Genomic DNA, 26,612 nt, shown 5'->3' with positions numbered 1-26,612 from the left:
GGTTGGATGGATGCATTATAGATGCATTAGAGATATGTGGATGCATTGTAGACCGGTGGGTGGATGGGTATGCATCCATGTGCATGCACATGTGCATCTATGTATGTATGTACGTGTGCGGACCCGCTGTTTTCGCACGAGCGAGCAACGAGAAGCATCAAGACCCGGGATAGGCGTGGTCTTGGGACTGCGATAGAAGAAGCTTGGTAGGCAGTATAGTATGCGGCTTTTTTTTGGTTCTTTCTGGAAAATGGGCTGATTAGTGTGGTGTGGGCTATGAAGGGTGTGCGCTTTGAACAGTGGTGCTTGGGGGTCATTGGTGGAGGAATGCGAATATCTTGCTAGGAGATGATGAGGAGAGAGAAAGAGAGAGGGGTTCATGGGTTTTCTTGCCTTTTGACGCGGTTTTCTCCGGATTATGCTTGTTGTGAGTGATGCGTAGGGCTTGTGAGGTGGAAGTAAGTAGGGGAGGTTGAGCGAGGCTGAGATTTCGGTATAGCGCTTTCGTATCAAAGGGCCTTTTGATGCTACCTAACTTGGCATATGTAGGTATAGGTACCTGGAGATGTAACGTTGCAACAATGTGCATTTTGCACAACATGTTGCTCTGGCTATAATGCAATACCTGAGCAACTTGTCTTTAGTGTACAAGATAGTTTTAACGTTGGTAACAAGATACCCGTGTCATCTTTACATCTGTTCAAACATGTAGAATCTAGCTTCGCTGCACCGAGTTGTGTGAAATGGAGAAATTTCTGTATTAGTATACGATGGACAAATGAGCCTCACTGTAACTGGCATGAAATAACCAAGTTAAAAAAAATTATACATGTTACTAGTGGAACTAGAAATCTACAACAAATACACTGCCATATTGAGGAGAAGAAGAAGAAGAAGAAGAAGAAGAAACACAACAAGCAAAACTGCACAAAAAAGCCTTGATAACATTTCCTTTACGGTCACAACTACATTTTGTGCAACACAGCACTCCCTAGTCAAAACGCTGACACGCACACAGATACTTGCATAACTTGTAAACAGCGCCAGCACACACACACACACACACATCCATCACACCACTCTCTCTCACTCAGCCCCAAATCCCCGCTGGTTGAAAAAAAAAGATTACCACCTCAAAAGACACCTGGCCACCTCTTCTAACGAAATCGTGCTAGCGCCACTCGCTGTGTTTCCTTCTTCCTTACTTTCAACAACGACGACGTGGATGCTGCCAACCGTACGGCACAGTTGCATGCCCCTTGTCGAGGTGCTACATAGCGTGACTAATCGCGACTGGTTGTCTAGAATAAGTCGTACGACATCCTGCTTCTAGGTGTAGTGTGTATGCTGTTGGATGGAAAAGGGTATGAGATACGTCATTGTGATGGAATTGCAAGTAAGCGTTATTCCTTTTTTCTCTCTTCCTCTGGGGTTTGCCGGGTTGTGGAGCGAGGACGTGAGATGATGGTAATGATGTTGCCATGGGAGAGGCTAGGGAAAACAGGGATTGCAATGCGTTTTTTGCTGTGCGAATGGGTTGGGAATGGGGATGGTGCGGTAGTAATATGTATGATGGAAGATGGTCGGGATAGCCCTGTGTATCTGCTATGTATCAAGGTTGGACAAAAGGCATCGACATGGAATTCGCACAAAACACGGGCTAGAAAGCTGAAATCGAGTAATAGAGGTTTACGCCGCGTGTGAAGATTCAACTGTAATTTCATTCTTATTCGGTAGAATAAAGATATTCCAAACTCACACCGACACTCACAATCATTCAGTCTGCCTCATCAACCGGTCTGTCTCGAAGTGAACAACGCAGATGAACTCTTATGCCTAAAGAACTTGCTGTGATCGCTTCCTGGCGCCTTGAACGGCCAACTCTTGTATGCCTCCAACAGTTCACTGATCATTTCCGGTGTCAGCATCCTCACTCTCAAGTGCTTCATCTGCAATCTGCCACCCTTTTTTGGATCCTTCAGGCTCGGACACTCCTCGATGATGTCGCTGAGTCCGTGTTGCATCTTGTCGAGAGCCTCGACTATGTTGTCTACGGGCGCGGCAAATAGCCCAGTTATAAAGTCTTGCAGCCACTCAAAGTAATCGGGGAATGGACCAGCAGGCTGGGGGATGGGCTCCGTGGAGATGAGAGAGAGACGATTCCTTGGCCAGGCTTCGTTCGTGTGCATGGTGAGGGGCTCAAATGGCCGCGCATCCCATTGAAGACGTGGGCTAGGGGGCGCGCGTATAGCCAGACGGTCGTCGAGCTCGGATGCCGGTGCACGAAAGTAATTCCCAGGCAATTTCTCGTTGCCCTTTTCCCAACTGGTGTTCAATTCCTCCAACCTTGCCAATGCAGCATTTTTCTTGGGCCCATCTTTCATGCCGAGGATCTTGCATTCGAGATTATACATGGCCTCGCCAATGTCGGCTATCGCCTCAATCTGCATCTTTATTCTTTGGGTGTGGTACACATTCGCAGTGTTTCTCATGTAATCATGAAGAATATCCTTGCCTGGGTGGTCTGCTGGAACGGAACGTTTGACCCCCTTGACATCCGAGACTGATATTCCTGGAGGGATTTCGATATCGGGATATTGGTCTAGGATAATTTGTTCGTTTTCATAGCGCTCAAGGAGACCCTCGCTAAGCAAACCAATAGCAGGCTTGCCGGCTGCATATTGTTCGTGGAGGTAAAGATGCATGTCGGCGCTCTTGGTTATGCCTGTGCCATTGGTAATGCGCTCAATATCATCAGCAAAATCATGGATGTAGTCGCGCCGATGCGAAGGCAGCTCCATGCCTTGGGCTCTACCTCTTTGCAAGGCGCGAACGGTGCCCTCAATTTCATATTGGGGCTCGCGTCCTGAAGACGCTTTGCCCATTTTTCGTGCGACCCGCTCCCCATTCACAATCAGATGGCTTTTCTGCGTCATCTCCATGAATCGTGGGTTTCTAGACAGCGTAGTGATAGAGTCAGCCACTGAAGGACCAAAATCATCGTGTTGCATCCATAGCAGAGTGCGGGCTAGACCATAGGCATGGATCGTGTCGTTGCTCCGAGCGGTGGAGCAAAGAAGATAGTAAATTTGTCTAGCCATTGAGTCCAGGCCCATACCCAGCAGAGGAGGATCCCAGACCAAACAGCCCGTCACCAACATCGAATTGTTTGGCTCCTGGGCCTTTGGGTCTCGTGGATCTAGTATAGTCTGGTGCGGGAAGAGACCATCTGCGACCAAGTCTCTGATTACTTGGAGATTGGACACGTCCTTCTCTACAAGCGAGTACTTGGAGCCGGGCGCTTTGAGCAGAGGGTTGAGATAATCCTGAAATTTTTCGAAGTTGGGTTCAACCAACACATGGCTTCGTGGTTGGAGGTACTCGTGAAGTTTCTGCGACCAGAGCCCATTGCCGGGATAGAGGTCAAGGATGTCGCACCCTTTGTGCTTGTCTAAGGTATGGCCGACGTATTTGAGCACGTCGTCTGCACACATGCAGCGTCAGTCTCAGTCGAGCCAAGTATACAACTTGGGGGCGCGACATACCACACAGATCAGGACTTACAATCTGTGCTCGAACATGAACGCCCCCCGCCATGGCCGAGGAACCTGCGTTTACGTTTCTTTTTCTCTTGACTTTGGGTTCAAGTGAAGGATGTATCTTGTCCTTCATGTCGAAGCTCAATGGATATTTCTCCTCTGTTGCCAACTTCTCTTCGCTCCAGTAGGTGACCGCGCCTCTTGGGCGCCCGCCCTTGCCGCCATGTTTAATGCTAGCAAAGCGCGTCTGGCCCCGTTGAGAGAAGGTTGCACTCACTCGCCAGAGAGGATGCGACGTAGTCGGGCGTATGCGAATCATCAAGGCGTGCGGTGGGGTGAGTGATGCGCTTTGCCATGAAGTTGGGGCGCCGCAGGGATTTACGCCACTTTGAGATCAGTAGCGCGCTTATCTGCACGTGATCACGCGTGCAGGACTGGAGCCGTGCATGGCCCACCTCGCTGGTAATTCTACGAATAATCATATGCACGTCAGAAAGCAACCGGACGGGACCAAGTGTCATCAGGTGACCACGCTCGCTTAGTGGTACATGATGCATTTGTCTTAGAATAGAAGGTGGACAGCAGCACACAATGAGGCCTCCAAGATCACTAAACAGCCTCATCTTCCCTCGCCACCATGCCACAGACAAGTCATAGCAACCTCCTTATTATAGGTGCTGGAACATGGGGGTGTTCTATAGCCCTCGAGCTTGCTCGGCGTGGCTACACTTCCATTACTGTACTGGATGGCAGCTCATTCCCTGCTGACATCTCCGCCGGCAACGACCTCAACAAAATTGCCGAGGAGGCAAACGAGCCGTCGGAATCCGACAGTGATGAAGGCTACTTCTGGAACCGGATGACTCAGCTCGCAATGCACGCTTGGAAGCACGACCCCCTCTTCTCATCCTTTTACCACGATACCGGCTTCATCATGTCCGCTGTGGGTGATGCAGCATACGAGCGCTGCAAAGAGTACGCGAGGACGGAGAAAACCACCCCCGTGGCTCTGAACAGCAAAGAGGATTTTCAGTGTACGATGCCGAAAGACGTGCTGCAGGGCGAATTTCCGGGCTGGAGGGGCTTTTGGAAGAAACAAGGTGCGGGGTGGGTGTTTGCAAGTGGCGCTTTGCGAGCCATGCACAATGAAGCGGTAAGACTAAGCGTGAGTTTTGTGACAGGAGATGCTGGCAAGGTGCAAGAACTACTGTACTCTTTAGATAAGAGTGTCGTTCTGGGAGCGAGGGTCGCAGATGGTGCCGAATACGTTGCGAAGCACACGATACTAGCAGCCGGCGCCGGCAGTGATCTGCTCCTAGACTTTGAAAAGCAACTTCGGCCTACAGCATGGACACTTGCACACTTACCCCTGTCTGCAGAGGAGGCAGAGCATTATCGTAACCTGCCTGTGCTGTATGGTGTAGACCGAGGCTTCTTTATCGAGCCTGACATGGAAAACCACGAGATGAAGCTTTGCGATGAACATCCCGGATATATCAATCCGGTCATTAGCAATGGCGAGCTGCGCTCAGTCCCATTTGCACGCCATCAAATACCCAAGGAGGCTGAAGCACGCATGCGTTGCCTTCTCGCAGAGACAATGTCGCAGTTCGCCGAGCGCGACTTCAGCTTCGCACGGATATGTTGGGACACAGACACTGTCGACCGTGTCTTCCTCATTGACAGGCACCCCAAGATTTCAAGTCTTATCGTAGCCGTCGGAGGCTCTGGTAATGGTTTCATGGCATGTCCAGCCATTGGGATGCTTGTTTCTGACGTCTTCGAGGACAAATGTGAAACGAGGCTCAGGGAGACGATGAGATGGCGACCGGAAATCAGCATAGACAGAGATTGGTGGGATGCACAGGGCAGGTATGGTGCCCATGAAAAGGTGATGGATTTTCGAGATGTAGATGAGTGGACTACCATAGGCGTGTAGTTTGTTTCTGTTGAGGTCAGCCACACGCAACTGTATCATCTTGGATTATAGGTTTCTACTTGTGCATATCATTATGTGCTAATAAAAGCCGCTTTTCCTCAGTAGAAAAATCAAAAATGTTGTTTCAATTGTGAGATAGTCTGAGGTTACGAGGCAGACAGGCGGATGCTTGAACAAAGTACGAGTGTCAATGGCACAGGCATACACGACAAATTCTCGCTGGAGTGTAGGAGAATTCCGCAGAAGCTACATGGCTCAACCAGGACGCCCCTGTTCACCGACGATGTGTCGGCACTTCTCTGTCGGCGGGTTTGTAGCCTAAGAATAGTAGCTGGGTCAAGTCTCACCGGTGCAAATTCTGCTTGCCTTTGACACAGTTGGCCACCGATCTAAGCATTTGCACAGCAGCACCATAGGCTCAGCCTTGATGTAGAGTTTGTGGGTTCCCCGTGCAAAGCTCGGGCTGAGCCTCTTCAGGCACCCAGCGGATTGCTTTTGCGGTTGGTCAGGCATCCAACAACGACCGGGTAGATGTCCCCTTGCATAGTCTGACCAACACAGACTCCGCTTTTACGCAGACATCAGATAGATATCCGCCGATCCACGTGGGGACCGGTGTACATAGGCGCCCAGGCGTTGGATGGGGAATGACAACTACAAAAATTGCGTACGTCGCCGAAATGAAAGAGGGCGAGGCTGTGCGGGTAAAACGACGGACACCGCCACGTTTTGTGGTCCTCTTCCTTCCCGCTCGTCCCGCTCGTCCCGTAGAATGCGTTGTGGTTGCAAAAAGCAGCGGTGACTAATAATAGACGTAGTAGACAAGATCCAAGGTGAAGAGTGAGGAGGGCGAAACCAGTCAGTCTGATAGATTCGTGGCTCGATATGACAGGCTATTATGCTGGACAAGGTCTAAAGTTTGGATTCGGCGACTTTGTCAAATCGGCCAAGTGAGCATGTCAAAATTGGCGCACTTTTGGCTGGAGTGGCGTCCCATCCCACAGTCACTTTGGGGCCAAGTTGTCAGTGGCCACTCAAGGAAGCACCTGCAGCCGTCTGTTTTGTACACAACAGGGGTCCGGTGCGGGAAAAGGTCCTATTGTCAGTGTTAACGGCTTCTTGGCATTGAGCCGTTTGCTCTGTCACTGTCTCGATCGCGTACCTGTCCACTAAAATCAATTCTGGTGGGCAGTCTGCCATTCTAGCTTCATGCTTGCCATTTGGTGAGGTCTGAAGATTTGGAATAACTGGATATTGACTTCTGGACCGGTTAGAAGTGGTCTGACCATTGGCCGCGCAAGGAAGAGCCGTCACGGAGAGCCCGAGAACGGGTTGCATCCTTCAATCTTGTTGGTTTTGATCAACACGTCTGGAGAGTTCTGGGCGGCCTTTAACCATGCTTCGGGGGGGCCATGGACCCGGATACAGGCTGGCGGAAGTTTGTAGATTCCAAGGACCGGGGAGCCCACAAGTTGATACTAGTCATGTGGTAGTCAGGGTCCGAGGAAATTGATTGAAGTTTAGGCATCATCTTAGTTGCACTGTGCTGCTGGAGTGTGAAGTCGGCCTTGCCCGGGCCTGGAGGGGTCTCAGTCCCCCGCCGGGCAAACAGAGACACTGCCATGTAATCCGAGGATACGAGAAGACAGAGGCCATGGGCATGAGTAGTTGCGGGGTCAGCAGCTGGACAAGTGTCGGCCTGTAATTTGCATCAAGTCAGTGAAGTGGAATGCTGCTATGCGCACGTCCTGCGGGCTGTGTGAGGAGTAGGCGATGTGAGTTTGTGGAATGACGGCCTCAGGGCCAACGAGGCAAGGTTCAACCTTGGAGCACGGCAGTGGCTGGCACAGAGAGGAGCAGAGCTGATATGCGTCGGGTGCGGCTCGCCGCGGTGTTGGCTGGACGGAGTTATTGCAACGGGCAAGCAGCGTCCAATGCAGTTGCGCAGGACGCTTCTCTGCACGACAGCGTAACCGCCTCGACACGGCTCTGGCGCTTCGACGAGAGGTGTAGTGTGTACATGGGCGTTGGCCAACGTGTGGAGCCGTGGGCATGGCATGGCATGGCTGAGCTAGTGTGGGAGCCCGTTGGACATGTTTCTTGCTTGGCGCCGCCGCCATGGCGGAAGCAACAGGCCGCTCTTGAGCTCGGGGTTGAGTGAGCAGCACGAGTCGTGATGTGCAATGCAATCAAACGGGTGTCGCAGATGTGCGGACAAGGGCAGACGGTTGCCTGGCCAGAGACGGGCTGTGGGCTCAGCGACAGACATCAGACGAGCAGAGGGCCGGGTTGAAACGTCGCTTGGTCCGGGCCTGCTGGGAGAGGGCTTGGGGGGTGGAGAGGTGGAGGGGTGTAGGGGAGGGGAGGAGAGGTAGGGGAGGGGGGGTAGTGCAGCGCAGCGGCGTGCAGTGCAGTGCAGCACGGGGTTAAAAATACCACACAGCACAGCAGCGCAGCGCAGCACACGCACACTCACGCACGCGCACACGGGACCCGGCCCCCCCCAAGTGCAAGAGCAGGTAGCGCGGGGCGAGGCTGGTCCATGCGCCCGCCGCCCGACCACCATCGCCAAAATTTTGCCGGCGTACGCGACTCACCACCCTCAGGCCGCTTTTCGTCACCGTCGCTCCCATGCTGCGATCGGCAGTCCATCATCTCCAAAGCCATGGAAATGCACATGTCGCTGCCCCTCACCTGCTGCCGCGCTCACGACTGGCGCTCCACCACCCACCCTGGTCGGCACATGTGGCTTGCCAGTGGGAGCCTGCTCCCCACCCCTTCACCACCACCACCACCACCACCACCACTGCCATGACGGCACTCTCGCTGGACATCTACGCTCGCCCGCCCATGGCTGCCCAGCTGCCCGCTGCCAGACGCCCGGCGGTGACGCAACCCAGCAGCACCAACACGAACGGGCATGGGCCGACGGATCGTGGGCAGCGTGCGTCGCCATGTATGCAGCATGTAGGCTCGTAGCCGAAGCGCTGTCAGCCGCCCGTTGCTGGGCTGGCCCCCCTCCGCCGCCGCCGCCCCAGGTCACGCCTTGACGGCATGAACGTCGTCGACGGGTCGTTCCCAAGCGAAATGGTGCAAGCTTTCACATTACAGTAGACTAGGCCCAGTTCGGCCGCCTCCCAGGCCAGCGCTAGAGCGGCGCGCTCGCCATCAGGGCGGTACCTTCATTCCACCCAGGATTAGCCAGCTAGCCGGCCCGCGAGGCTCACTCGCTCTCCACCGCAATTGTGAAAGGGTTATGCACCCAGCCTGGAATTGGTCCTGCGCCTGCCGCCTATGGAGCGGTATCAAAATTGGGAGGCCAGCGCAGCAGAGCCTTAGCCAAATCACCCACGCTCGATAATCACCGCCGGCACTGCTCCCTGATCGGATGTGTGACCCGAGTAAGACGTCTCCTCCGGGGCTGCCCAAAAAGCTTCGTCTCGACTGCCTGCGCCTGGCATGCTCTTTGGCTTCAGTTGCTCACTGACATCACCTGTGCTGCTGGTGCTGCTGTTATCTGTTATTACCACAACGACCCCCCCGTCGCCAGGCTTGCCCCCAGGGCCCAAGTGGAGTCTCAGGCACGGTAACCACTTTACAACACCGCCACTACCCGCCACGCCCTCTCGTCAAAGTCTCACAAGCCCCCCCCCCAGCCTTACCGTTGTGGAGAGGGCCCCTAGTGCGCTGCCGGGCTAATCCTGTACACCCCGGACTAGCAGCCTTACCATACCCTATGTATACCCTAGAGCCTGGGTCTGTGCCTTAAGACTGGATCTTTCTCACCCATCTGCTGGACCTCCCGCTTCGAACGCACTGGCCTACTCTCTCGCATGATATACAACCCTCGTGTGCGTCGGTTCACGACCATTTCAAGACCGCCACAGCTCCCTTGTTGACCACACTCCCGCCCTTCTGTCCACCACCGCCGCGCTCCCCAAGGATGACTTTCTTCTCTACTGAAGCAGAGCTAGCCCTCATGGCTCCTGACGACGGCATGGCTCATCTCTACCCTCCCTCGAGTACATGCCACTCGCCTCCAGGCATCATGTACTCTCCTCCGCTGCAACACATGACACACCGGCCACCAACCACCATGGCTGCCAACGGCGGCATGTACACGCCACCCCACGACTTCAGGCCCATGATGGACTCGCCCTATCCTCCCCACACCTTCTGGTCATCGCAGCCGCAGTCGGTCCCGATGGCTCAAGTCTCGTCGTACGCCTACCCGCCGTACACTGACATGTCATCGCCCCCCATTCTTTCCCATGACTCCACGCTCCTCTCACAATACCCCGGCGCCACTCGACCGTCAAGATCGCACTCGACATCGTCGTCGGTGGGCCATGGCATGGCATCCAGCGTGCCCTCGGAGGCATCGCCACCTGCGCTGTCGCGGTCTCTTTCGCCCTCATCGCCCGACCTGCGGGCCTATGGCATCCCCAACAAGAACGGCACATGGAGTTGTGCGTACCCAGGATGCACGTCAAGAGCAGTCTTTACGCGGGGATGTGATCTTCGAAAGCACCACAAACGACACACCAAATCCTTCTTCTGTCGCCACAACGACTGCCCACAGTCGCAGGGTGGGGGCTTCTCGAGCAAGAAGGATCTTGCCCGACACGAGGCCAAGCACAACCCAGGCGTCTTGTGTGATTGGGATGGGTGCGACAGAGTTTTCAGCCGCGTGGACAATATGGTAAGCTTATTGGCGCTCCTTTTTGTGATGACAAACATGGCGCTAACGGATGGCAACAGAGAGACCACGTTAAGAGGATACATCTCAAGGCTTCGCGCAAGTCGTCGACGACATCAACATGATGGCAGTGGGCCGAGTACCCTGTCAGCTTTCACTTTCGTTCAAGATACCCTGATTTTTACATCGGTCGCTATTACTATGATTCATTTTTTTTCTCTTATTAAGTATTGTCGAGGGCTGTAGCGCCTTTCGCCAATTGCATTGCTATGGCGTTTCACCAAACTAGAGCATGTTGCCTAGAGTTGTTTGGACTACCCCAAGGAGGGATGCATCACGGACATGAGAAGCTTGTTGGGATATTGGATGTGTATAAGGTGCATATGGCGCGCTACTGGCTAGACTAGCTTGGCACAAGCGACGTTTGGTGACGGGCGGGCTTTTTTTTTCAATCACACGTTGTTGCAAACATGCATATTGACTTGTTCACGGTCCCCCTTTATTTTTATATTTTTAACTTTGGGATGGATGATTTTGCACAAGCACTCAGACTCAGGGCGGTGATGACCAAGCGTACGTCATACGCGAAGGTGGATTACACAGCATCAGGCGAGAGAGAGAGACGGACAGGAGGCCTAATTGTGCTTGACAAGGCTGACTTGACGGCCGCCCCGTCGAGTCAAGTGGGCCTGCGTCTGTCAGGGCTCTGGGCAAAGTCACATGGTGTTTGTCTCGTTTGCGTAATTAATGCTAGCGAGCGTCTTGCTCCGTGGGGCACGTGACGGGGGGGGAGGGGAATGCAGAGATGGTACGTTTGCGTTCGGCGATCGAAGCTCAGTAGCCGCTCCGCCCGTGCCCATCATGGCCAAAACCTTATCGAGTCACAAGCAGCGGCCGGCGGGCGACGACATGGCCCTACCCGAAAACACGGGCGATGCGATGCGGTGCGGCTGGGACACCAAGCAGGCGGTTGTGGCTATGGCCATGGGGCCCAACGGGCAGCGTTAGGCTTCCCCCCCCCCTCGGCCCCCTCTCCCCCTCCCCCATTCCTCGTGTCGCCGCCATTTCCAGAAGGCATAGAAGGGAGCAGCCAGTACAGTCAGAGCATGTGCACGTCAACGGGGATTCGGATGACAGAGGGCTAATTACGTTGGAGGGGCGGTGCAGCGAACTCGGTGTTTTGCAGAAGCATGCTTTTTTTCCATCACATGGGGCTGCACATGGACAGGACCCAAGCGGTTGCATGCCGCGAGGCTTGCCTGCGTTAGAGGTTTAGCTGGTCGCACGCACGCACGATGAGATCGACTGCATGGCGAGGGGGCCGAGGGGGCATCGAATGAAAAGCCTGCAGTCAAGCGCTCGTTGTTGTTTCGTCCAACACATGGTCGCGCTAGCAGCACTATGTGAGTGTGAGTGTGTGTGCGCGCACAAACAATATCATCATGGGGGGCCAAGGAAGGGGGGGAGGGGGGCTACGGCTCAATAGCGTGTCGAGGTAGCGGTGGTACTTTTTTCTTCTTCTCCTTCTCCTCCGCTTTGCATAGGCTGGTATGATGTGGTGGACAATGTGGCAGCCCAGTGGTGTGTATGTGTATGCGAGGTTACGGCATATGTTCCGGGCGGCAATCCTGCGCCGTTTTGATGCGGCCGTTTTAGCATGCAACCACGCGATGTCCATGTCGACGGCACAGGCAAGACCAGGGTTCTGGTCACACGGCGCGCACCCATGGCGGCGTGCAAACCGCGACTTTGGATTCGCTTGGTGCGATCGCCGGCGAGGAGCTGGCTGTGCCGCCACGAGGTGGCTGTCTGCAGTCGTCACCGCACGTCGGTGCCTAGACAGATGGGTAGATGGATAGTCGGAGTAGTACATAGATGTGTAGACAGACAGATGGGTAGGTAGACGGAGGCATACTTTCACTTTCCACGCACATGGGCGACCCCTGCCAGCACCGGTCAATGGGCCTGTTCCGATAGGGTCTAGAGGCAACTCCGCTCTTCTCCAGTAGCCTATCCATTTGCTGGGTAGAGCAGATCCGGGTCGCGCTAGCAGAACCCTCATTTCTTCCCTTGCACTGGGTTGCTGCTGCTGCTGCTGCTGCGCTGGCGTGGGCACTGGTGCTGGTGCTGGCGCTGGTGCTGGCGCTGCCTGTCCCGTCCTGTCCTGGCCATCTGCGACTCCCGTAGCCCCCCCCCCCGACATCCGTCCCACGCCTGCTGCCTGTGTCGTCATCGCCGCCCATGGCTTTCCATGCCGCTGCCGCTGCCAACTTGTTTCTGCCTGCACCTGCCGCCCCGCTACACCAGCCCAACCCCTCCCCCCCCCCAACGACAGCTACACCATTGCCATCACCACACCCACTCCCGCCAAGCCCGCTGTCTGCACCCTCTCGGCCCATCTCTGCTGCCACATCCACCACTTACTTGCACCTCCACCCGCCCCTCGGCCAGCCCATAGACACGCCGCCCGTGCGCCAGTATGGGGTTGCCATGGTGAGAACCCTGAGGAGGATCAACGGTTTTGGGAAAGCATTGCGGCCGCGGTGCCAGCGCCCTGCATTCCTCCAATGGCCACGCCCGCTTTCCCACCCCCCCGTTGGCGCGCCACTTTTATCACCACACCCGTCGACGGGTTTCACGTGTCCTAATGCGGCCACCACGACGACGACGAGCGATAGTGATAGCATGCTGAACCACGGCCGACCGCGCTTCCGACCGATCGTCGGACGTCGGCCAGGGGCTCCACAATTCGCGCGCTGCCTGTCACGTCCGCTCCGACTCTCGTGGCCCTCCCCGGATATAACGCGCTGCGAATGACTCGGACAAGGGCAACACTGCTATGACCGCGCCACGCTGCAGTGGCCGCCGTGTATCGTCGCCAGCACCCTCGTCTCGTCCCTCGGTCGTCCAGGCCATGGCTGCCACAACATTGGCCCAACGACTCGCTTGACTCGCCTGCAGCCCTTAACACGTCAATTCCGCGCATTGCAACGCCGCCAAGCCGAGGTGGAGACGTGGCGCGGAATACTCTAGGGGCGCGGAAAAACAGGGAGCATGGGCACTTGTTCCTGAATGCATTTCCTCAAACATGCCTCGCGCCCACCTGGACGGGGGGAGGCGAGGAGAAGGGGGACCGTGGGCCACTGGCCAGCTTCCGCGCGCGCCTAGTGCAAACCTCGCTGCACTGACAGCATGCATCTTGACCGCAAGGGAAGGTGGCAGAGAGCCATGGCAACAACTAGACCCTCGCCGCCCGCCCCACGATGCACGTCTTGCTAGGTGTAGAGAGAAGGAAGCAAAGAAGAAAAAACCTGCGAGTTGCCCTCTTGCTTCACCACGCAGCACTGCCGACCCGACGGCGCTACAAGCACAAGCACACTTCTCAATGGTTTCTCCACGGCTGCATGCAGCCCGGCATGAACCCTGCATATTCCTAATCGGCTGCAGTTGAGTCAATCAGACGCTGGTGGTGGAGAGCATTGGACGGCGCACCACTCCCGCCGTGTGCTACCCAGGCTGGGTTTGTTTTTCGCAACGCTGAATTGCTAATTTCTGTGGGGTAATTTCGCTCTCGACACGGCTTTCAAAGCCGAAGCTATCAGAACATGTAGCGCGGTGGTGACATAGCGCCTGAGCACCATTGGCCCAGCCAACGCGTGCACACAGTGATTGTGACTTTATTGTCATGTTGCCGCTCCCAAGGCGACATGTCACCGGCAGTGTCAGGGAGAAGATGGCAGACAAATGAGATCATCTCCTTTTCTCTGCAGCGGTACAGCGCCATCACCCGCAGAGGCGTTTTCCTACATCCCGACGCTGTGGTCAGCGGAGGATTTTGTTTTGCTTCCCGGAACCCAGAGAACAAGAGCGAACGACGTTCAGTCGACACAAGTCATGGCCGAGTCACAGAACATGGGCAAGTCCGAGCATTACCTGAAGAAGAAAAAAAGCAATATCCAAATTGATAGTCTTACAACGGCGTCTACGATACACTGCTGGTTCCGCTGAACTATTCTTTGCGTTCAAGGAATAATCACAACAGATGATGCAGGCAGAATGCACCATGTGCCGCATATACACCTGGCGGGTGGCATGACATGGATGCCTGGACTACTATGTAAGCCCAGAAAGAGGTTATGCAGAGAAGCATATACCAGACATGCAGTCGGAGTCTGCCCACGAGAAAAAATCATGCAAAAAGCGTCGAATGACTTGGTGGAACAGAGACAAGCCAGCGTACTGACTCAAAGATGCACCTTTGCCATTCAGACGCGAAGAGTTGTCCGTGACTTTCTCAAACTACACATCATCTGAATGCCATGTTTCCTTTGTCTCGGGACAGGCAAGCAGGGCAGGCCAGCGGCGCCGCAACGCCGCAGAATCGATCTCGCAAAAGTCCCATCCTTCAGGATGCAGCCCCCTCGGAATTTCCCCACCACATCTATGAATATGTACATACTTGCCTCGTTCACACAGGCACAACGCCTCCATCCAGCCTCGATGGCTAACCGCAACGGCCGGACTCCCATAATAACCACAGCACCACACATATACACGCATCCCAGCACCCCTAGCGCCGTGGGGTCCGAAAAACAGAGTGATTCCTCATGGCATAGGCAGGAATCCGCCCGCCCACGGTGTGCCATTACGCCTTTCCCACCCGTCCACATGCACATGGACATGCACCCACGCCCCACCCCCTGCGCCCTCGCGCACGGACCAGTCCAAACCCACAGCCCCGGCTGGCACCCACACACATAACGCACACGCCCCTGCTCGCATGCGTGCCGCGAAGATTACCAGGATAGGCTTGATGCTGCGAGGTCTTGGCACTATGCCTGAATTGGACCACCGGCCTGTGTCGTTCTAGCCTGCTCCCTGGCCATGTCGCGCATATGCCGCCTCGCCGCTTTTACACAGGCCCCAGTTACGTAGCACCAGCGAACGGAAACGAACGGGCCAATCAGCAAAAATGCAGGGGTAAGCGGGCTGCTGTATGGGCGCAGGGGGGGGGCAAAGGGCAGTTTTCCTCGCACTCGGAGTCTACCCTAGGTGTACTTTGCGTGCTTGCGTGCTGCCTTGGCCTCTTTTCGTGCCTCTGGTACTGCGGTCCGGGCCCATGCATCCACTCTTTTTTTTTCTTGTCTCGATCTTTTTTCCCTTTTCGCTCAATTAGGGCGCGTGGGTGTACTTGAGTGGTGTGATTTTTTTTGTGGTATTTACTTTTTGGCTTTCCTATTTCCTTTTTCGGAGCGGTTCGCTGGGGCTGGAACGTTTGACAAAGTGGGGATTCGGCTGGGGGTGCTGTCTCTTTTTGCCTTTTTGCTGGCTGCGCTTCGTGGTGTTGCTTTGTGCACAGGCAGTGCTGAGTCTTGGGGGGGGGGGCGTGCTCGTGAGCTCATACATACAGATGGATATGTGTTTCCGGAGCATCGGGGTGTCGGGTCGCGGGTCGGAAGAGGCTATCTTGCTTAGAATAAACATATAGACCATGTGAGATGTGTGTATTACCCGAATGTTGGTGTTGTAAACCAATATGGCATGGTTCCTCAGTGCTTCTCCATCACTCCACCATCTTTCATGATCGTCGCGTTCACTCTTGCGTTCAGCTCACACGTGTTTAAAGGCCATAGCACGCTGGATACATCCGCCTGCACCATGTTTTCCCCACACAACCAAACACGAGGCAGATTCCATTGCGGCTGTGATTTTTTTTTCTTTCGCAAACTGTAATTGCACTTGGCTCGTAGCCAAGCCACCGCGAGAACCGATGGTTTCGGGCCGTTGTATTACAATTGTCGTAGTCATCTCGTCTCTCCACCTATCCGGCCACCTACGTATAGCATTTGCCTAGATAGGACAATAATGTCCGCGATGCGCTTCAGCTGCCCTCATCCACGCCAAGCCAGCAACTCTCGTACCACACCTGCGCGCGCACACACACACACACACGCCGGGAGTATCTCGTTGCAACACGAAGACAAAATTACCGTCTAGCGACATGCAGAAAAACAAGAGCAGGAAAACTCTGCATGTGCTTGCATGGGGGTCTAGAAGTTTGGAAAATCAGTCAATCAATCAATCCATCCATCAATCACGGCGAAATAACCATTTTGAACAGACACGGCAGTTGTTTTGGCAGCATCAACCTTTCTCACCCGCCCCCCAAACGAATAAGTACATACCATGTGTTAAACCCAGCATCCTCACATAGCCCCTCGCAGCACCACTATCCAAAAGCGGTAACCCAGCACCCCCCAGCAACAACAACAACAACAAACAGCCCAACATATCCTACAGTTAACGTACGTGGGCAAATCCGCAACGCGTGTGAAAGGAAAAGGGCCCCAGCACCCAACATGGATAAAACAAGCGAGAAGGGGAAAAAAAAATAAGGGGTGCACGGTGTCGGTACCCGACTGTATTGTACTGTATACCAAACGAGTTTGGAAGCGCGCGCCGCGATTCCCAGTCGGACCGAAGCCGCAAGGGAGAGAGAGAAAAAAAAAACTGGAGATAACGTGGCTCGCTCCCCTTCCACTTCCCTTGTCCATGGGCTGAACGAGACCGGCTGACCGACCGACCGACTGATTGACCGCCCGCCCGCCCGTCCGACCAACCCCTACTATAGTACAGTACTCGTACGTACGTACGTACACGATACGGGGGCGGGGCCCTTGGTTCGTTCGTTCGTTTGATAGTTAGTTAGTGTGTGCGAGCGCGAGAGCGAGAGCGACAAGTCATCACAGTGATAGTGACAGTGATGGTGCGACGTGTGCGCACGCGTTGCACACACACACACGCACGCACGCACGCACGCGGGTGAACCATGTTGTTATTATTTTGTCGCGAACAAAAACCCAACAACCCTACTTACAAGTACACCTTTGAACCAAGGGGGGGGGGGCTCCAACACAGCGAACCGCAAAGCTTCATTCGACTTTCTCAAACATGGCCTTAATCGAGGCTACGTTGACTTGGCGAAAACACGGAGACTAGATTTAAAATCGGCACGGGATTTATTGACGATTGGGTTGTGATTCGTTTCGTTTCGTTTTTCTTGTTGTTGTTGTTGTTGGTGTTGGTTGGTCTTGTTTTTCTCGTCATCACCCAATCGACCGATTAACTCACGACAACGACAACGACAATGACAAAATAACAAACTACTTATTATCCTGGTCAAACTTTATATTCCCGGGGGGCCACGCACACACACACAGATACAGATACAGATACAGACACATAACTACAGATCAGCCCCCAGATGCAGCCCGTCTGCCCATGTGCTTCGGAGCTTTCTTATGAGCCAGGGTAGGGGGGGGGGATGTGTGTAACCCTTTCGAACCGCCCATTTGCCCCTGGATCTGTAGTGGTGGTGCTCCCGAGTCGTTGACATTAGTCGCCGGGGCCTAAGTAGCTGATGTGCATGTGCTGATGCAGATGCTGATGCAGCACGCACGCAAGCAAAGCAAAGCAAAGCAAAGCAAAGCAAAGCAAAGCAAAAGCTCATGATACGTGACTGACTACCAACGACCAAGTTGTACTAGCACCGCCGGGGATAAAACAAATGGTGTCCAAGACAACTTCAACGACACGACGCATGCAAACCCACTATTCAGCATACTCACGGCTCAAGAACAAACATGACATGCGCCCTGGACAAGCACGCCCCAGGCACCACCACCACCACCACCACTTCCCCCCAAGTCACGCGCAGCCCCCCCCCCATCCCCTACCTTAACCCTCAGCCGATAGGCACCCCCATTCTCGGTGTTTAGTCTATCTCCGGGGCCCGGCCGAAGGAACCACGCCAAAACATGCCGCTGATGCCGTTATCGCCGTAGCACTGCCGCTCGCCGTGGCCGTGGCCGTGGCACCCTAAGCTTGAGCCTGAGCCTGAACCTGAGCTAGGAGATACTTAGAGAGATAGAGATAGAAAGAGAAAGCATTCTTTTTTTTAGCCCCGGCCGCTCCACCACGCACTTGGGCCGCTAAATCTCGCGCAGTCCGAACGCAGCGATCGACAGGCCCCCCCCCCCATTCCATGCATCCCATGCATCCATGCATTGCGCGAAACACCCGGAAAGTAAGTATAGTAAACTTAGTCTGTAATGTAGTGTAGTACTTGTAGGAGTAGTAGGAGTAGTAGTATGTTCCCAAAGAGCCCGTTCATGGATGCGCCAACTTTTACTTGCTGACGTTGTGCCTTACCGCGTTGTTCTGTTGCAGCTTGATGATTTTGCCTTTGTGAATTTGAACCACCGACATGCATCTCCACGTAGGCCAGCTGTGTTCAAGGTACCCTGCTGCAAGGATCAAGCAATAGTTGCATTGTTTCACTGCAGCATTCTTCACAAAATTCCAGTACAAACAAATCTAAAATGTAAAGTCCCTTCCAGTACCCAAATGTCTTGAATATGACAAAGCAATACACGCCTCTAAAAACACCATTCCCGGAACCCAAGTCGTAAATCCAATAAACGGTTCGTACAAACCCAAAAATGTCATCTTCGTGAAAACGCAAATCTCGTGCTTGCTGACCCTGACTTGTTACTCGTCATGCTCCGACCTGTGATAGAGTCTGTATCTGGATATCCTCGACTACAGACTTGGTTTCTCGTCTTGCCTCACATCACGTACATCCATAGCCTGGCCCCCACAAGACAGTGGCATATCATATATATGCAAAGTTGTAGAAATGTCCATTACCGGCTCACATCGACGGTCCAAGACGCCCGTTGCCCGGCCACCGACCACTGGGTAGATCGGGGGAGTCGATGAATTTCCAGAAGCCGTATATGAGACAGATAAAGACGGAGACGACTATGATTTGTCCAAGCCACTCAGGCAGTGAACGGTCCGAGGATTCGACTTCGCTGCTCGCGACAGACGACTCGGCATATTGGCGAAAGGTGCCGTAGTCCGGAGGCGCACCGCTCACTGCCACCGTGTCGTCGTACGAGGGCGGAGGCTCGTCAGGCAACAAGGGCTCATCGGGCGCGACGTATATGGGCGGATCGTGAGAGTAGTAGTGGCGGGTTTGGTCATAGCCGTCTACAGGTGGGGCAGGCGGTTGCGGTGCATGGTACGAGGCCTGACGCCGTTAGTCGGACCTGACATGGTACTTCTCCAAGAGCATACCGGCGCTGCGTCGTGCATCGTACATTGGTGTTAGCAGGTCTATCCAGGCGGCATGGTGGTGTTGCAGAGGTCGCGTGCGGCGGCGCGTTATGACGGCGTGCCATGTGAAACCCCATGGCCGCGGGCGGGCGGGCGGGCGGTCGGTCCGAGCTCGAAGTAGCCAAGTGCGTCGTGTCGGGTTGCGACAACAGCCAAAGTATACTTGTACACACTTCGATACATACTTGCGCCTGCACCGCGCACCATGTCCGCCAGTCGCCCATTGATCTAGGCACCAGATATCTCGTGTTAGACGCAGCATGTCGGCCGATCCCCCTGCTAACCTCCAGGTCTTCTCGCCTACAGGGTCCGGCCGCTCGAGTCCCGTACCGCGGGCCTCGCGCGCTGCCGCCGAAGAGCGTATGTCTTTGCCTGGCTTTTCCCAATCCTCGCGCCCGTGGCTAATGCAACCCCCCCTGCAGCGCTGTACAAGAAAGAAAAAGGATTCCGACGGTATGCGGCCGGTGTCGAGCGCGCCCTCGCCCTCTGGGACTCGGCCCAGCAAGAATGGGCCGACTATATTTCGTTCCTGGGAAGGCTGCTGAAGGTTAATACTGCCATGTCTACTGCCCACATGAACCAAAGCGCTTATACAATGTCCCGTCCAGGCCCTGCAAGCGCACCCCTCAGACATACCCGTCATACCCCATAGCGATACTGTCGCACTGCGATTAGCGCAGTGCTTGAATCCAACATTGCCCTCGGGCGTCCACCAGAAAGCTCTCGAAGTCTATGACTACATCTTCTCTACCATCGGTGTATGCCCATACCTCCCCCGTGTCCGGTTGGCAGATGCTGACCCATGCCCAGAAAGACACCCTCGCCCGTGACCTCAACCTGTACTTTCCCGGTCTTGCCCCTGTCCTCTCCTTTGCCTCGCTTTCGGTTCGTCCGCTGTATCTCGCTCTCTTTGAGAAGCACATTCTGAGGCTCGACGGAGCTGCGCTTCGCCCGGCATTGAAAGCCATTATACTATCGCTTCTCCCTGGCCTGGAAGATGAGACCAGCGAAGACTTTGAGCACATGGTGTCTGCGACGGAGAAACTGCGCAATGCTGTCCACGAAGACCCGGACGAAGTGGCAGATTCAAAGACTGCCAGCGGCTCGTCTCATTTCTGGCAGTGTTTCTTCCTGGCTACAATCACCAATGCATCCAGAAGGCAAGGCGCGCTTGCATTCCTCGTGCGCCGCTTGCCCAAGTTCGGACGGCCAAACCGCCGCAACGCTCCATCAGATGCCTCAATGCCGTCTGAAAACCCATCAGCCGAAGCCGAGGCTGCCACGTCCCCGGAGCCAGGTCTCTTGATCCGGTGCTTTGAGTCTGGCCTTTCTGACCCGCAAATACTCATACAACGCGGATTTCTCGATTTACTCGTCACTCATCTGCCTCTTGATTCACCTGTCCTTCAGGAGCGTGTTGGAAAGGGGGACCTGGAACGGCTTGTGGCAGCGGCCGCTGGCGTAGTATCGCGAAGAGATATGAGTCTGAATCGCCGGCTCTGGGCGTGGTTCCTTGGTCCTGAGCCTGCGGCATCTGAAGGCAACGAGGGCCTCAACTCTCCCATGTTGGACAACCAGAACGCTTCCGCTGACCCTTCTGCACATCAAGCTGCCTTCTTCTCACAATATGGTCTTGAGGCACTCACAAATAGCGTGCTGAAGATGATAAACCGACGTAGCGAAATACCCACGGAGCGAGCGCGTCCTTTTAGAGTCTGCCTGTCCCTCATGGATCGTTGGGAGGTGGGTGGGCTGATTGTGCCTGAGATTTTCCTCCCAGCTTTGCAGAGTGTTCATTCGTACAGCGAAACTGCCTCGCGGGATCAAGTCGACGAAGTAGTGAGAAGCGCCAGTGCCTTCTTTGATGGCGTCGACAGCGGCCTGATTTGGGGTAAGCTTATCCAACTCATCACATCTTCGCTGCAGACCGATGCGGCTTCTCGTAACGACGCCCTGCGCAAGATGAAGCTGGCAAAGTTCATTCTTGCGCGTTTCAACCTCAAAGAAGAGGATATGCTCCTACACCACATGCCCTTGATGGTCCTATCGACACTCATATGCCTCAACCAGTCTCCCGACGTGGCCGACATGTCACCAGCAGATAGAGAAGTCAGGAGTCTTGCTCTGGAGATTGTAGACTCGCTGGTTCAGATTGTACCAGACCGCTCGTTCCAAGGGGGCCAAGCAACGGACCAACAACTATTGGAAGCCATCAAGACGGCTCCTTCAAACGCGTCTCAAAAGATTCAAGGGTTTTATGAGGAATCCCACGGGAGTCTTGACACGGTGGATCCTCCCTTCGACTCAAGGCAGTTGGGGCAAATTGTTCTCCGTGAGGCCTCGCGCATGCTCAGTGGGGTCTTGCAATCGCGCGGTTCTCAGACTGCTTCCGAGGCATCTTCCAGGATTCTTGCGAATTTGATATTCAAAACCCAGTGCATGAAGGCTATTCAAGAGACTGATCTGCCGGCGGTATTTGGAAAGATTCTGGAAATGCCTGATAGCTCCAAGTCTATCCCGCCGTTTCCTCAGTTGAGCGCCATGACTAGTGTCCTGTTTGCACTCCAGACTGCACTTCCATCCGGGCCTTGTATTACACCATCTCAACTATCCGAGCTTGTCTACCCTCTGGTTGAGTATTCTTGGGAATACCTCTCGCCAACACTACCCAAGTATCATGTCGAGACTGCTCGGTGCTTGCTGTTGCTGCACTCCATGGCCCCGGCAAGTCGCATGGTTGAGAGTGCGATATCCTCCATCATTGTAAAGCAAATGCCGCGAACTCTTGTGTCAGAGGGCTCTTCCAACTGCGCTCGACGATTCGCCACACTATGGACACACATCATGCATGAGCTGAGCCTGCAGGCAGAGAAACGCCCAAACGTCTCGCGCCGAACGAGCGCCATTGCTCTTCCCATCTCGGTGCCTGCTAGCGAATTCCATGCCGTCTTGACAAGACCGCTGCTGTTGCTTCTGGACACGCTAGCAGATGAAGAGTCGGAAACATCGACATTTATGCAGAGTTGGCTGCAAGATCTGCCAAGTTTAAACCGGGTCATCGAGGTGCTGACAGTACACATCCGGTCTATGAACTGCTTGGCAGCATCGGGCAGTCTGAAGCCTGAGCAAGCTGCAAAAGGACACCAGCGGCCATCAAAAAGAGATGACACCAAAGAGTGCCTGTATTACCTCAGGCACATCTCCAATGTGGTCAAAAGACCGTCACATTTCACCTGGGTAACGCTTGCTGAGATGACTGTGGCTTCTTCAGAAGAGTCGTCATCACGGATGGCGATCCAGGAATGGCTTGTACGCACATGCTTGGAGACGCTATCGCTACAGGCCGGCACACGCGAAAAGGATCTTGAGCCTCATATACATGAGCTGCACAGGCTATCTGTATCGGTTATATCGCAAATCTATCGAAGCCCCTTTGCTGCTCCGCTTCGAGAGCTGGAGCTCGAAATACCCCTTATGAATAGACTACGATCAGCTAATCCATCCTTGCAGAGCCTGCTGCTGGGTGCAGAGCTGGCTGCACTGAGACTCCGCCTCACTCGTCCGCCAGAGCCGGCGCCTGAACCCAAGACGTCCAACCTTCCTACGAACCGCTCCCGACTATCTTTGACGCTGCGCAGAGAATCCGAAGACGATGAGCCGGCGCCTGTCCCGCCACCTCCGCAGCTCATCGAGTGCTTGAAGTTCGGCTTCTCATCTCCAAGCAGTCGCTTCGTGCTTGAAGACTGGATTCATTTCCTTGTCGAGGTGCTGCCCATGTTTGCCGACACGATATTCCAAAACCTGCTTCCCCTTGTCGAATGTCTGTGCAAGCAGATCAACATTACCTTCAATCAGCTCAAATCCACCTTTTCGCAAAACGAGGCTCGCCGTGTGGTGTCACCCGAGTCGACACTGATATCGCTTATGAACGGGCTGGAGCAAATCCTAGCAAAGGCACACGAACGGCTGACGACGCAGGAAACGAAGGTGTCTGCCAGCAAATCTCCTGAGCAGCCCCAGGGCTTTTTCAGCAACGTCGTGTCTGGCGTGTTCTCGTCTGAGATTAACCAGACGCGTACCCCTACTGCGAACAGCCGGCTGACAGTTTTGCTCTGCTTCCAGGATACGGTTCGAATCTGCTTTTCCATCTGGTCGTGGGGAGGCTACGGCCAAGGACAACAAGTGCAGGATCCTACATCGGCATCATCGTTTGCGTATACATCGCTGCGCATGCGCAACCGGGCTCGGCGCACTCTGGAGCATCTGTTTGACGCAGAAGCGCTCGAGTGTCTAGAGACGTTGGCAGTGCAGTGGGCCCACGCGGCACTCGACGACGTGCAGGGGGCAGCGATTATGGGGCTACTGAATGTGCTCAATGGCTCCAAGCCCAAACACACGATCCCGGCGATTTTCAACGCAGTGTATAGCCGAACTGATCCGGGAGCTCTGGAAGCCAGTAGATTGTCCACTCTGACGTCTGACCTCACCGACACTGAACTGGTTGCTTTCCTTGTCGAATACACCGACTCGCTCGAGGACGACGCCATGGACGAGATATGGCAGGACTGCATGCTGTTCCTGAAAGATGTGCTTGCGAACCCGTTGCCGCATCGACAGATTCTGCCAAGCCTCCTTGAATTCACGGGGGTTATTGGGCAGAAGGTGGACAACACCAACTTTGGGGAGCAGCGAAGGATGAGGAGGGAGCTTGCGGTAAGGTTTGGTTGAGTCATAGTTGTCAAGTCATCTGATCATTTGCGTAGGACATCTTTGCCAGGATTCTGACTGCAATCTTCACGACGCGCTCCATGGGTTATCTGCAAGACTCGAATCAGAGCACAGTGGAGAAGGCGACTGGGACAACAAACGGCAGCCGTGCACAGAAACGCGCGACGGACGTGGTGTCGATCCTCACGAGCATTGCACCCAAGCTGCCCATCATCCTGGTGGAGAACGATCGGGTTACCAAGGTTGTATCGGACATTTCGACGTCTGTCATTGGGCCGACGTTTCGCACCAAGGCGTTTCCGGAAAACGTGTCGAGGAGCATGCTGGACCTGCTGCATGGGCTGGTCAAGATTGCGCAGAGCAACAAGCTGCTCAAGAAGGACATTTACGATGCCTTCAATGACGCAAGGTTCTTCCACACGCCACTGCCCCTGATGCAGGACGCATGGCTGCCGATTCTGGCGCAGTGGACGCAGTCGGACAAGGAGCGTGTGCCCGAGTTACTAGCGCGGCTATCGGCCCCGACGAGCGCGGGCATTGTGTTTGGAGTCGGGGCTACGTCTGCTCGGCAAGAAGCAGACCGCAAGACGCAGCTTACGCTACGGCGCATTGCATTACTCATTCTGGGAAGCCCCGAGGATGCGTTTACCTCCAACATTGGGCAGATTGTCGAGAAGCTTGTCGAGCTGCTCACTGCCACGCCGGCGTCGTCGCCGTCGTCGACGACTCGGGCCGAGGTGATTATCGTGGTGCGGGCTCTGATGCTCAAGACGTCGGCCGTCCATCTGGCGCCGCTGTGGCCAGTGGTCAACGGCGAGTTGACTTCTGTGCTGTCGGCACTCTTGCCCGAGGCAGCCAACAAGGATCACTACAACAACGCGGGCATCATCCAGGGATGCAAGTTGTTGGACGAGCTAGTGGTGCTGGATCCGGACGACTTTCAGCTCATGGAGTGGCTGTTTATCACCGACACGATTGACGCCGTGTACAAACCCATGCACGCGCCGACAGTCATGTCGCTCACCGACGAGATCAACGAGGTGCTGACCATGTCTTCCTCAGCGCCCGCAGCGCCGGTTGCGCCGCATGGCGCATCCGAGGCGGATGAGGCCAAGCGAAGGCTGCTGCTCGACCCGCTGATGGAGGCGCTGGAGAAGGAGGAGGGGGCAGCGGTGCTGGACATGACGCGAGGCGAGCTGGTGAGCCGGGTGGTGAGGCCGTTCCTGGGCAACGTTGCGATGAATGCGTTTGAGGCGAGGTATGGAGGAGGCAAGGCGGACTGGCAGGGCGTGTGGGCGAGCGTGGTGGCAGATGCAGCGTCTTGATGGGTGTCTTGGCAGCTCGTCGTGGGCACATGGCAGAGCAGACTGACACGGAGGTCTCGAGGCATACAGGGGACTCGGGATCGTCCATGTGCTCCGGTGAGGGCCATGGGAGGGCAGCGTCTAGGCATCTAGGGATGTGGGGGAGGGCTTTCATGTGAAGCGGAGGCGTGGGCATGGCAGCACATGATGCAGTTTTGTCAGGAGGCACAGCTACGTGTACCAGTGCAGGCAACAAAGGGATTGCAGACTATGGTAGCTGTGAAGCGCGGGCCAGGCAATTCCAGCACATGAAAGTTTCTAGACTCGCGTTTGCACACAAGAGGCCGAGGAGATGCGTGGTGGCAGCGGAGCATCGGAGGGTGTTGGATGGGTGGGCCAAGAAGATGGGCATGAGAGAAGGCCTAGAGCAGGCGAGCACGTGACGTGGCGAGTGCACTACTTGGACGGGTTAGCAAAAAGGAAGCAGTGGCAGCTCGCCGAGTGTTTGGCGGGCCTGCGACGCGCGACCAAAACTGACGTCGGCGATGGGGCGACGACAGAGAAAAAGAAAACACACACACAAGCAGCCAGCAAGCGAGCGCGGAGGAGTTTTGTTTAAGGTTCCCAGATCTGTCATGGACCCTTGGGAACGCTTAGCGGGCGGGCTTTTTGGTGGTTTCCGGGCTGCAAGCGTACCCAAAGTCGCAGCACGCCGCCTTCAGCTCGCCTCTCTCTCTCTCTCTCTCTCTCTCTCTCTCTCTCCATGTCGGTGGCGGCGGTCCAATGCGCAGGGCGAGAACGCGAGTGCGCGTCACCGAGCAGCAGCATGATGGTGGTTTTCCCAGGCGACAGGCGATGAAATGGCATCGGACATGGCCAGCGCCTTGCTCCGCGCGGCGGGCGGGCCGCCACCACGACGGTTGAGCTGGCTGGCTGCTTGTCGCGCCACCGTGGAAAGGAGGAGTCATTGCTGTGGATGCTGCTGGTGCTGGTGCTGGTGCTGCTGGGGCGTGGATGCGTGTCGACAAGTGTACCGGCGGCCAGCAGACACTCAGCTGCGACGTGGGTGGGCCGTGAAAAGCAAACGAAACAGGGCGCGAGTATATAACAGCAGGGCGGCAGCCGCAGTTGGCGAGCGAGGCGCAGAGACAGCTGTCGGCCACCAGCTCATCGATCCTGAAACACGACTTGCAGCGTCGCCATGGATGCGTGGGAGCAGATGT

At 55.1% G+C, this 26,612-nt stretch overlaps 7 protein-coding genes across 7 annotated transcripts; 4 read left to right on the top strand and 3 right to left on the bottom strand.

Moving 5' to 3' along the window:
* Positions 1–1,722: 1,722 nt before the first annotated feature.
* SETTUDRAFT_167504 (uncharacterized protein) lies at positions 1,723–3,870 on the bottom strand. The gene is made up of 2 exons (XM_008024450.1): positions 3,546–3,870; positions 1,723–3,484 (listed from the first exon to the last, which is right to left on the bottom strand). The coding sequence occupies exons 1-2, from the start codon at positions 3,856–3,858 to the stop codon at positions 1,791–1,793; spliced, it is 2,007 nt and encodes a 668-aa protein (XP_008022641.1). The 5' UTR covers positions 3,859–3,870; the 3' UTR covers positions 1,723–1,790.
* Positions 3,871–4,104: 234 nt separating this feature from the next.
* Positions 4,105–5,478, top strand: SETTUDRAFT_45820 (uncharacterized protein; the record flags this gene model as incomplete). The annotated part of the gene is made up of 1 exon (XM_008024305.1): positions 4,105–5,478. Exon 1 carries the CDS (start codon positions 4,177–4,179, stop codon positions 5,476–5,478), a length of 1,302 nt encoding a protein of 433 aa, XP_008022496.1. The 5' UTR covers positions 4,105–4,176.
* Positions 5,479–5,701: 223 nt separating this feature from the next.
* Positions 5,702–6,237, bottom strand: SETTUDRAFT_167503 (uncharacterized protein). The gene has a single exon (XM_008024449.1). The coding sequence runs from the start codon at positions 5,989–5,991 to the stop codon at positions 5,815–5,817; it is 177 nt and encodes a 58-aa protein (XP_008022640.1). The 5' UTR covers positions 5,992–6,237; the 3' UTR covers positions 5,702–5,814.
* A 2,907-nt stretch (positions 6,238–9,144) lies between these two features.
* On the top strand, positions 9,145–10,645 carry SETTUDRAFT_127005 (uncharacterized protein). The gene is made up of 2 exons (XM_008024448.1): positions 9,145–10,180; positions 10,240–10,645. The coding sequence occupies exons 1-2, from the start codon at positions 9,422–9,424 to the stop codon at positions 10,300–10,302; spliced, it is 822 nt and encodes a 273-aa protein (XP_008022639.1). The 5' UTR covers positions 9,145–9,421; the 3' UTR covers positions 10,303–10,645.
* Positions 10,646–14,636: 3,991 nt separating this feature from the next.
* SETTUDRAFT_167502 (uncharacterized protein) lies at positions 14,637–15,128 on the top strand. The gene has a single exon (XM_008024447.1). It carries the CDS (start codon positions 14,678–14,680, stop codon positions 14,936–14,938), a length of 261 nt encoding a protein of 86 aa, XP_008022638.1. The 5' UTR covers positions 14,637–14,677; the 3' UTR covers positions 14,939–15,128.
* A 3,416-nt stretch (positions 15,129–18,544) lies between these two features.
* Positions 18,545–19,336, bottom strand: SETTUDRAFT_45818 (uncharacterized protein; the record flags this gene model as incomplete). The annotated part of the gene is made up of 2 exons (XM_008024304.1): positions 18,545–19,271; positions 19,319–19,336. 2 exons carry the CDS (start codon positions 19,334–19,336, stop codon positions 18,891–18,893), a joined length of 399 nt encoding a protein of 132 aa, XP_008022495.1. The 3' UTR covers positions 18,545–18,890.
* A 281-nt stretch (positions 19,337–19,617) lies between these two features.
* Positions 19,618–25,410, top strand: SETTUDRAFT_159264 (uncharacterized protein; the record flags this gene model as incomplete). The annotated part of the gene is made up of 5 exons (XM_008024446.1): positions 19,618–19,717; positions 19,780–19,904; positions 19,966–20,115; positions 20,168–24,070; positions 24,121–25,410. The coding sequence occupies 5 exons, from the start codon at positions 19,618–19,620 to the stop codon at positions 25,408–25,410; spliced, it is 5,568 nt and encodes a 1,855-aa protein (XP_008022637.1).
* Positions 25,411–26,612: the final 1,202 nt, after the last annotated feature.

Source organism: Exserohilum turcica (genome assembly GCF_000359705.1).
Source record: "Exserohilum turcica Et28A unplaced genomic scaffold SETTUscaffold_12, whole genome shotgun sequence".
Lineage (NCBI taxonomy): Eukaryota > Fungi > Ascomycota > Dothideomycetes > Pleosporales > Pleosporaceae > Exserohilum > Exserohilum turcicum.
This window is presented reverse-complemented; position numbering and strand designations above follow the sequence as displayed.